The sequence below is a fragment of the Triticum aestivum genome, chromosome 4A (genome assembly GCF_018294505.1).
Source record: "Triticum aestivum cultivar Chinese Spring chromosome 4A, IWGSC CS RefSeq v2.1, whole genome shotgun sequence".
Classification (NCBI taxonomy): Eukaryota; Viridiplantae; Streptophyta; class Magnoliopsida; order Poales; family Poaceae; genus Triticum; species Triticum aestivum.
In genome coordinates, this window is record NC_057803.1 from 650,118,306 (window position 1) to 650,129,952 (window position 11,647).

At 48.2% G+C, this 11,647-nt stretch overlaps 1 protein-coding gene across 1 annotated transcript; it reads left to right on the plus strand.

Annotated features, from left to right (window-relative positions):
* Nucleotides 1-7,854: 7,854 nt before the first annotated feature.
* LOC123082889 (AT-hook motif nuclear-localized protein 18) lies at nucleotides 7,855-9,502 on the plus strand. The gene has a single exon (XM_044505105.1). The coding sequence runs from the start codon at nucleotides 7,970-7,972 to the stop codon at nucleotides 9,026-9,028; it is 1,059 nt and encodes a 352-aa protein (XP_044361040.1). The 5' UTR covers nucleotides 7,855-7,969; the 3' UTR covers nucleotides 9,029-9,502.
* Nucleotides 9,503-11,647: the final 2,145 nt, after the last annotated feature.

Genomic DNA, 11,647 nt, shown 5'->3' on the forward strand with positions numbered 1-11,647 from the left:
GCATGTCCCGGGGGGCACGGTAGAGACCGCTTACTAGTAACGAGGGTTAAAAACCCACGCTACTGCTATCAACTTAGTAGTAGCGAGGTTTAAAAACCTGCACTACTGGTAAGTAGCAGTAGCGAGGGTTTTTAACCCTTGCTACTAGTAACTTTCTATGTATAGGCTTTTCCCTAGTAGTGATCCATTAGCACTTTGGTCAATCGAGTGCCTTCGACTACTGGGTCGACCACCAATGCTTGCCTCCCAGGAGTGTCTATACACGCCAGGTGATCAGACTGGTCGAATGTGATGGCAGTTTGTGACCATTTCAGGTATGCGGTCGTTGTCGCCGGAGCAACCATATTCACTTCTCTGTTGATAACTTTCAATCGACTCTTGCTCTCAACATCAGCAAAAATCATCAGGGTGGAATTGACTTTGGGATAACCATCATCTTCCTCTTCATCCTCGTCTTTGTCCGACTCTTTTTCCTTCTCACTGGGCTATTTCTCTCGGAACTACTAGATCAGGAGTCGACATTGTCGAGTGGTGTGTTTAGGATAAATCAGATTACCCTCTTCATCTTTCTTCGTATGAATGTGACATGGTAAATCCAACACATCATTTCCCGCTTGATCTTTTACCTTCTTAGGAGTCCAGGGCCCCTTAGTTTTCCCTTTAAACTTTCCTTGCACTACTGCTGCAATTTCACCAGGCACCGTAGGTTCAGCCTTTCGTTTCTGTTTCCAATTACCTCCGCCGGCATCCTGGCCGACTGGTTTACCCTTTCCACTGCGGAGTCGGTCCTCTTCTTCTCCGTTAGCGTATCGAGTGGCTATTTCCATCATCCGAGTCAGGGTCATATCCCAGTCCAACCGAATTTCAAGACTAGCTCTCAGTACTTAACGCCTTCCTTGAAGGCACACACTGCTTGATGCTCACATACATTTTCCACCGTGTGATGCAAGGTGGTCCACATCTGGATGTCATCTCTTAGAGTTTCACCCGGTTTCTGTATGCAATGCTGCAATTCTGTTAACCCCACTGGTTGCTTGCAAGTGCCCTCAAAAGTCCTGACGAACACTCGAGCAAGCTCTTCCCAACTGAATATACTGCCTGGGGCTAACTGAGTCAACCACGCTCTGGCTGACCCTTCCAGCATCAGAGGAAGATGCTTCATTGCCACTTCATCATTCCCGCCACCAATCTGCACAGCCACTCGGTAATCCTCAAGCCAAGTTTCAGGCTTGGACTCTCTAGTGAACTTGCTGACTCCAGTCGCCAACCTGAAGTTGGGAGGAATCACTGCAGTCCTGATGGCTCTACTGAAACACTCTGGACCCGAAACATGAACTCTGCTGCCAGTCGGACGATCTCTGCCAAGGTCTTCCCTGTGCGCTCTGTTCTGGTCGACTAGACCTTGAACGAGAATAGATCTTGCATCAAAGCCTGGCTCTCTTGGGTCGACTGGTGCTCTGCGCTCGCCATTGTGAAGACGTCTAGCATCGTACTGCCGAGGCACATATGATGCACTCCTCAGAGGAGGTGTGGGCACTCGACAAAGATTGTCGCGGTCGAGTCAGTGATCATACTTCCCACGGCCTTCACACCGCAGGGGCGATCTTGGACTGTGGGCCGACTAAACAGTATCCGCTACCACAGATCTGCTATGAATCCTACTCCGCGACTAAGACACTGTTGTGTTTGGTTCTCCTGCTGCCCGGAGTAAGGCCCGGATTTGCATCAAACCCCTGCCAGCCTCCGACTGGGAAGGTTTAATTGACTCTGCTATTCGGGCCGCAGCTGTGAGATTTTGAATCGGAGTGCGGTATACCTTAGGTGGAGGTGGAAAAAGTTGTCGTTGACTGGAATCAGGGATCCGCTCCCGAGCACGCTCATCGAGTGCGTGCTGGAGGTTCTCCAGTCGAGTGTGCTCAGCCAAATTAGCCAAGCGCACCTCCTCCAAGGCCCGAGCCTTGGGGGTTTCTCCAACGATGGGCGTGCGGAGTGCATCCATGTTGCGGCGACGAAGTTCTTCCCTCTGCTACAAAGAGAGGAGTTCGGGATGGTACTCCTCGTGGACGCGCGACGGTTCGCTGCCACCATCCCCGCTATCTTTGCGGAGGAAACCAGGCGAGCTACATGGTCCTTCGACCATCAAGACTTCAGCCGCAGGGTCACTGCTATCGCACTCGGATGCGATATCGACGGAGCTAGTCGACAGGTCGAACAGGCTGTAGAGAGTTTCGTCGGGCTCGATTGACATGACTTGCTGGGTGGCCGAATGACGAGCCACCGCGTGTTTCACCCACCGCGGCCGACTAGATCGCTTGCGGCGGCGAACTGCGGGGAGAGAAGAAACCATGGGAGCCGACCGATACTGGGTCAACGGCTGCTGGAGAAGGACGCCGCGTACGCACGTGCGAAAGTGCGTCGCCCCTCTGATGGGGAGCGCCTCAACATCAAGGGGAGCTTCCTGAAGGCAGGTGGAGTCGTCGGCGATAAAAACGAGCGCACCGAGACGGATCTCGCGGCCCTTAGCCAATCCACCGCCGGAAACCATGATGGTGGGGATCGGAAAAATTGCAACTTCACCAACAAGTCGCTAAGACACCTGCCCCACGGTGGGCTCCAACTGTCGTGGTCCTAAGACTGACAGTAGAAAGGGGGTAGGTATGGAGAGGCAAGATCTTAGCTATGGTGAAGGTGTACACACAAGATTTACGAGTTCAGGCCCTTCGCGGAGGAAATAATAGCCCTACGTCTCGGTGCCCAGAGGCGGTCGACTGGATTATATGTGTGTGGTGTTATAGGGTTGCGAACCCTTGTCCCAGAGGAGGGCGGAGGCTTATATAGAGTGCGCCAGAACCCCAGCCATCCTCCATTACAAGGGGTTTAATGTACATAAAGCAGGGGCATTACTGAACGCTAGCCATAAGTGCTATTAATGACCTTAAAGACTACGGAGTGAATGTCCGACCGTTGCAATGCTGAGTGACCCCTGGTCTTCAGTAGGTCGAGTGATTCCTTATATGGTCGAGTGACAACAGGTAGGAGGGGTACCCGAGTGATATGATTGGTCGAGTGGATTGCACTCGACACCTTTGACCGGGGTTTCTTTGTTGCCTCTTGGACTTCTTATATTCTAGGGTAGTGACCTTGGGTAGGGTGTATAGGTCAGGCCTATGATCCTACCCCTGGTCTATACCCTTATCAGGCGGTGGTTGGCTGATGGATGGATCCGGAATGTGGCGGTACCCTCGATGTGTCCAGCGCCATCCGGCAGGTTGCAGTACCGACTGTCCATTCAAGCTAGGGACTACAATGGCCACAAAGGGTCTTCATGAGGTCTCCTCACTCCACATCTTGTGGCTGATGAAGGTGCTCGTACTAGCAAAATTGCGGGAAGCAAATCGAAGGCTCCTTTGTGGGTTTTGAGGCTCTCATTTTGGCCAGTTTGCCTTCAACAGTTAGAGGCAACGTATGGACGAAGGTTTGATGCAAAGGGTATGGTTGTGCAGTGGCGGCGTTGGAATTTCAGCGCATGTAATTACTGGGATTATGGAAAGTGGTGGCGCCAATGCATGATTGAATCTGATTTTGTGGTTCTTCTCGAGTACCCGGTCTTGTGCTCCTGGGTGAAAACCCTAAGCCTGGCCCGAGTTGGTTATACCTAGGCAATGATGATGTTTTTCTGCGTAATTACCTTGTTTGGGCATGCTCGGGCATGCTCACGCTTGTTCTTTGGGGGTAAAACCTAGAATCTGGCCTTTTTTTGCGAAAAAACTTCCAATCTATTCATCTTCAATCATGGCAGTACAATGAACACCAGAAATAAAAATTACATCCAGATCTGTAGACCACCTAGCGACGACTACAAGCACTGAAGCAAGCCGAAGGCGCGCCGCCGTCATCACCCCTCCATCGCCGGAGTCGGGCACAACTTGTTGTAGTAGACAGTCGGGAAGTCGTCGTGCTAAGGCCCCATAGGACCAGCGCACCAGAACAGCAACCGCCGCCGATGAAGGATAACGTAGGTTGGAAGGATTCAACTCGAAGACACACGAACGTAGACGAACAACGATGAGATCCGAGCAAATCCACCAAAGATAGATCCGTCGGAGACACACCTCCACACGCCAACCAACGATGCTAGATGGACCGCCAGAACGGGGTCTGGGCAGAGAGACCTTTATTCCATCTTCAGGGAGCCGCCGCCGTCTCGCCTTCCTGAGCATGACAAAAACCCTAACAAGACAGGAAAAAATGACTGAAAACGGAGCCCTCCCGCCAGCCCTTGGCAGGATCCACCGCGCCCCCATGGCCCTAGGGCCACCGGAGACGAGGCGGACCTGCGGCGGCGCCGGCGAGAGGCAGAAACCCTAGCTTTCTTTCTTGGAGGAGGAGGAGCGACTTGGCCGCTGTGGGTTTTTTCACCGGCGAGTTGATGGTTAGATACGTTGACGACAGCGTTTGAGCGTCGTTCCCTTCCTGAAGGCGTTCCTGTTGAAGAACCTTTCTCATTATCCTTGTGGTATCAAGATATGACTGGTAAAGACATGGTCATAGTTGTAGTTTGTCAATCGCTATTTTGACCACGTCGGAATTTTTCTTTTTCCTCGCTTAGGCATAGTTTTTGTCTTGTATGATCTTACTCTTTGTTGGCATGTTTATTTGTATGTGTGTATTAGTGTTGGATATTTACGTATCCCCCCTTGATATTTCATTTTGAGTTAATAAAATCCCCCCCCCCCCCCCCCCAACAAAAGAAAACCAGTTGGGGCTCTTCCTATTCAGCGATAAAAAAGAAGTGTCTGCACAAAATGAGTACTAACGAGAGTCAAACGAGACAATAAAAAAGCAGAAACGGTGGAAAATAAGCATAGCAAAAAAAAACTTAACTGGAAAAGTCAACTTCACTACGAAATGACGTAGGAAAAAGAAAGACGAAAGCAGAGACGGTGGAAAATAAGCATGGACAGTTCAAAAAAAAGGAAAATAAGCATGGGCCAATGTTTCATGCACCCATAGTCAACTTAGAACTAGAAAGAGAAATATATACTTCCATCACGAGTCGTGCATAACACCAGCACTTTTCGGCAACATATCTTGCCGAATTAATAAGTCTGTCGCCATTCTCGTCGCAGAAAACCAGACTGCACTTTCACAACGCTATCTCCTGTGATTCAACCCATGATATACATATCTCCTGCATGAAAAGGACCGCCCGAAAATAGTCAGCTTCACGCGTGTTCCTACGTAAGGTTCTATTACACGTGTGTGGAGACGGATCGACGACGTTGATCCACGTACATCTAGTCATTAACTTCTCATGCAAACACATATCAAGATTTACTTGCATCATGCATTATTAATAGTGTCAAAAAACGTCTTACATTATGAGATAGAGGGAGTTGCATAAAAAACGCTTCTCTCTATGCGTAGTGTTTGTGTTGTGTAACTTTTATAATAGATCTAATTTTTTCACAAAATAGATAAATAATCCCCGGGCCCTCACAAAACCAAATAATCGTAACAGGACAAAGTCACGCTACCTTTTGTAATTCATCCCATATGTCTATCCTAGATATATCTTCTGCATGAAAAACTGAAATTCAGCATGGCACTCCCCAAACCGGATATCATGCACTCCCTCTTTTCGGACAGAGATGACGTTCTGGTATGATATGGTCTCTAGTGTGTAACTTTGACCAATATTTTCCATACGAATATGCGAGTAAAAGGATATAAAACTTTTATACTGAGAGAGAAAAAAAGCATGGCAAATCTTTTTAGTTCCACTTGACCAGACTAAATAAATTTTATATGATACTCCCTCCGTTCCTAAATATTTGTCTTTCAAGAGATTTCAACAAGTGACTACATACGGAGCAAAATGAGTGAATCTACACTCTAAAATATGTTCATATACATCCGTATGTGGTAGTCCATTTGAAATCTCTAAAAAGGCAAATATTTAGGAATGGAGGGAAGTACAAGTCAAGAGCTCCTTTGATTCAACGGATTCTCATAGGAATTTTGGAGAATTAGAATTCTTAGGACTTTTTCCTACTTTGGTTGTTTGATTCATAGGATTGAATCCTATAGAACTTTCTCATAAGGATTCCCTACTACATTACATAGAAATTTTAGCATCCACTCAAACCTCTGAAAGAATCCTTTGTTTTTCCTGTGATGCAAGCAAACAAAGCATAATCATGTAAATTAAGATGAGCGCGACATACCAATCCTATGTTTACTATTCCTACTTTTTTTAGAATCATGCTAATCAAACGGGGCCTAAAGTTTCAGAAGTTATTTTCCTTGGGAACAATTCGTAAAGTTTGATTGCACACGCTCTAAGGTGCCATCTTATGAGGGAGGTTCTACCAACCATGTGTTGTAGAATGATATGTATAGCCTATTTTTTGCAGTTCCATCATATGCAGAGCATAGCCTACATGATATGTGCACAGATGTTTCTATGTGAAGTATCATCAGTTTGCGACTCCATGTTTGTGCTCACAGTTTGACCATATCAATGTGACCCATCATATGTAGAGCATAGCCTACATGATATGTGCACAGATGTTTCTGTGTGAAGTATCATCAGTTTGCGACTCCATGTTTGCGCTCACAGTTTGACCATATCAATGTGACCCATCATATGTAGAGCATAGCCTACTGACATGTTCAAGATTTTCTTCCACCAAACAGTCCTCCATTTGCACTCGCAGTTTCACCATATCAATGATCTGGTCCAACCCGTTTATCCTGGATTCATAGAGTTGTGTGCATTAACCGATGCCGAGGCTGGGGCGCAGAAGCCGGTGGCGTTTCCTCCTTCTCGAAAAGAAATATCCGGGATTCATGATAACGCTTGAGCTAGTCAACTTTCTTCTTATCATAAAAACTTTCCACTTCTCTCTCGTATATCCCATACTCTTGTGCTCAATTTAGCATTACCATGTAATGTTGAAGAACCTTGTGATGAACCCCGTCACACGGTGTTGTACAAAAATATGAAGTAATTCATAATTGAAAAGAATTGATCATGCACGGTCAAGCGTGACAGTCGAGTAAAATGGATCATTACGGTGTTGTCTCGAAGGAAAGTTTACACCGAAATTCCGTCAACTTATTTCTTAAAAAAGAATCTAGCACTCCTCTCATGTGCATCTATTGCTTTGCTTATCATCGTGGCGCATATTGTTTATTCGATAACAGAAATATCGTCACCCACGCTGGAATAACCAAAGTGTTTTTTTAATTGTTTCATAATGCTTTCATTGAAGAGGACTTTTCAGCCCAAACGTTGAATGTAAAGTTGTACAATTCAAAAATATCCCCACGAGACATTCATCTCATTCCCTTAAAGGAAAAACTATGATAGACTAGCCGATCTTTAAATAGGAATATTTGCCATCTTGGAATATTTGCCATGAAAGATGATTTTTTGCACAAATTCTTTGATAATGATTTTTGAATTTGATATGAGATTTTGGGTGGCAAGTATCTGCACCGAAATTCGGGCAGGAAATGATTCAAACCGCGGGCGGGCGGCCGGCGAGGCGATGAGGTATGGGTGTAGCTCTACCGGCCCGCGCGGTCAACACCGCGCTTGCCTGCAACAAGACATGCATGTCAGGGGGCCGGCGACGTGGCCAGCACCAGCGGCAGTACTGATCTCATCTTCGTCTGACCGCCCGACCCGATCGCCATCAGGGGACGACGACCCCAGGGCCGGAGCTCCGGTGGGCCCCACCCCACCACCACCCTCGCCCGCGTGTGGGCCCCGCGCCCCCCTCCCTCACCCCCAATCTACGCGCTTGTCTTAACCCCCCCCTCCCTACCCTCCTCCGAGCACCGCACCAAACGCAAAACCCGGCCTCTGAGCTTTGACCGCCTCCACCACTCCACCGTCCGTCGTCCGTCGTCGTCACCGCGTTCGTCTTGCTTGCAAGCGTAGCCGGCAGGGATTTGGGCGATGGATCCGGTGGCCGCGGCGGCGCACGGCGGGGGGCACCACTTCGGGCCGCCGGTGGGGACGTTCCACCCGTTCCACGGCCACTTCCCGGGGCAGCAGCGGCCGTTGCAGCAGCAGCACCCGGCGTTCCAGCATTTCCAGGACCACCACCACCAGCTGCTCGGCGGGATGCTGGCCAAGCAGGAGCTCGTGGACGAGAGCAACACCACCATCAACAGCGGCGGCAGCAACAACGGCAACAGCGGCGGCGAGGGCGAGCAGCACATGGGCGGCGGCGGCGGAGGAGGAGGAGGAGGATCCGCGCAGCAGCAGCAGCAGCACGCGGGCGGCGGAGGGGGCGAGGAGGGGCAACAGCAGCAGCAGCAGGCGCTGGCGGTGATGCGGCGGCCCAGGGGCCGGCCCGCGGGGTCCAAGAACAAGCCCAAGCCGCCCGTCATCATCACGCGGGACAGCGCCAGCGCGCTGCGGGCGCACGTCCTCGAGGTCGCCGCCGGATGCGACGTCGTCGACTGCGTCGCCGCCTTCGCGCGCCGCCGCCAGGTCGGCGTCTGCGTGCTCAGCGGCACGGGCGCCGTCGCCAACGTCTCCGTCCGCCAGCCCGGCGGCGCCGTCGCCACGCTCGCCGGCTGCTTCGACATCCTCTCGCTCTCCGGCTCCTTCCTGCCCCCGCCGGCGCCTCCGTCCGCCACGGGGCTCACCGTGTACGTCTCCGGCGGCCAGGGCCAGGTCGTGGGCGGCACGGTCGCCGGCGCGCTCGTGGCCTCCGGGCCCGTGGTCATCATGGCCGCCTCCTTCGGCAACGCCTCCTACGAGCGCCTCCCCCTCGACGACGAAGAGCCATCCGCAGCGCAGGGCCTCGCGCAGGCGCACTCCTCCCCACCGCCGCTCCCATTGCCGACACACCAGCTCCAGCAGCAGCACCAGCCGTCCTCCTCCCTGGCGCAGGCGCCCGACCACCACATCCCCCACAACCTGATGAACGGCCTCCAGCAGCTCCCCGGCGACCCCTACGGCTGGACCACCCCGGGCGGCAGCGGCGGCCGCGTCTCGCCCTACTGATCATCGACCGATCCATCAACGCACATGGAGGGACGGAACCGAAGCTAAGAGCTCATCCATTATCAACTCCTATCTCCTCTGTTAATTATGCTCCTCAACCATCAATCAATCGATCGATCTCGATGCTGTTGTTACTCTTGTTACAGACTGCTTGCAAGTAGCTAGCAAGGGCATCCATGGACCATGGTGAAACAAACTAGAGTTTCTTATGTAGTGTGTTAATGTTAATTCTATGTTTTTACCTTCCAGCTTCCACCCCTTTTACCCAATCAAGCAAGCAATGCATGCACCATGTAGGATCAATGGAGAGGAAGGGCTTAGTGGTAATTACAATCAAGTGGTAGAAGCTTTGTTGGTTCATTCATATCTTAATCCATCTGTCTCTATCTTTGTCCTGATGCTACATGCATGACTAGCTAGCTTTGAACAAACCTGCGTATTTTATGGAGGATGATGGGTGTCTCTCTTGTTGTTTCTCTTGGGTCAGTTCGATCGATCATACTGTATTTTTTATACGTTTCTGCATTCATACATACAAATCGATCGATGACTTGGTTAGAGAGAGAGACAGACGCACAGATGGTATCAGTCGCACGAACAACTTCACCAATTCTCCTAGTATGTTGTTTTCCCATTTTGGTTGCTTGTTTGCTGGCTGGAACAGCGCTGCACAACCTAGCAGCAAGCCCAACCACTACACCAGCACACCACACACATATGACAGACACACAACCTTGCTATATTTTATGTCTCGGACCGGACATATATGCTCACAGGTGTCTCCTTGTGCTTATTCTCTTTGAGACACCCACATACCTGGCTTAGGTGATGAGAGAATCAACAGCCTCTGAATAACTCAAAAATGGTACTCGAATGGTCCAATTCATCGAACCCTGTCTGTCCATAATGTTTTGGACACTGGTGTGAGTCAGACATAAACAAAAGGATTGATGTTGTTATCTAAAGAAAATGTAGGGATTAGCTATATGCTTGAAATATACATATGCACAATGGTATCCTCAATAATATTTTCATCATCAAACATATACTACAATATATGATTTTCGTAGATTTTAAGTATAGTACAATATATTTCTGATGTCAAAGTGTCTTCCGGGTGTCGTGCCGAGGATTCTGGTTACTTCCAAGAAACTTTTCTAGCTAAATATGGGTTTCATGAAATCAATGCCAATCAAACATAGAGAAATTTCAGGAAACGGTTAACCGCCCCCCCCCCCCCCCCCCCCCCCCCCCCCCCCCCCCCCCCCCCCCAATACATGTGCATACACATACCGTGACAACTGGTTCTACAGAGCCCCCGGTATGTTTTTGGAAGTTGTTGGTCAACCCTGGTGGTGCCAATTTTGTCTAAAATTACACCTTATAAAGAAGTAGAGAAAGTGAATTATTGGCACGAGTGCGGAAAATGTTCATAGTTTTTGAAATAATGAAAGGGGTTGTGAAAAACAGACTACAAGCTAGGCACATCATCTAGCGTTGTGAGTACTCCCTCCGTTCGATATTAGTTGTCTAAATCAGCGATAACTAATAGGGAATGGAAGGAGTACTCGCTAAGCCGATGTATTTGCACAATTACATGCCCAATATATTGTTTTTGTCTCACAAAATGCATTGAATTATTGCTTGAAATTTCAGATGGATAATATATCACGCCATCACATTTAGGTAAGAATATCATACCCTTTGCATGTGACCTACACATAATTCAAATTCTTCTTTCTATTTTGTCCTATTTTCACACAATATGCATATGAAAAAAACTAACCACCCAAAAACTAAAAGTATAATATATTTCGGTTATGGGTTCACCTAAATGATTTTTTGTCAGGAATTTTTTTGACTTGAAACTAGTTGCAGAACCAAAATTGTATTTATTTCACAAATATTGCAATAAATAAAATCACTTTGCTTACTCCCTTCTTGAAAAACTGCAAGCGGTAAAGCAAAAATTGCTTGTGCATGCTAGTTCACCCCCATCGATTTACATGTATGATTTCTATAAGCTTCTTTTAACACCTAGACATAATTTTCCTTTGCCAAAACCGACCACAGTGAGCTGAAATCTGTTAGATGAATGTTGCACCAAGCCAATAGTTTGAGGCAGAAAGATTAAGCTCTATCATTATATACGTAATGGCATGTGTTGACGTTATTAAGGATATCACAATGTATGGCTCTTTCGTGTAAAATTTTGAAAAATAGGATTATGAAAAACATATTAATGATTCCAATATGATCCTAAAACACATGAATTCAATAGTTTATGCCCATGGTGTGGAGGAAATAAACATGTGAACTTTAGGGGATGAGGAGATACTACACAGAAAGAAAGAGTGAAATGCATTGGAATCCTCAATGAAAAAATATACTCCCACCTTCCCCTAATCTTAGGCACCTAAGCTTTTTCATAAAATCGCAAAAATTATGGTGTGTTATCACTCAATTCCTCATATCCCCTCTTGTCCGGTCGGTGTAAGCTAACCATTGCTAATATTGGATCAGCCAACAATGTTTGTTAAAGGATATCATGGAGAAAACTTTCTGTAACCATGGCTCAGTAATTTGCGATTAGCCTTGTGTTGATTTCCATGCCAAAAG

What these genes read in the sequence shown, in the direction of transcription:
- LOC123082889 (XM_044505105.1), top strand. Translation starts at nt 7,970, where the DNA reads ATGGATCCGGTGGCCGCGGCGGCGCACGGCGGGGGGCACCACTTCGGG.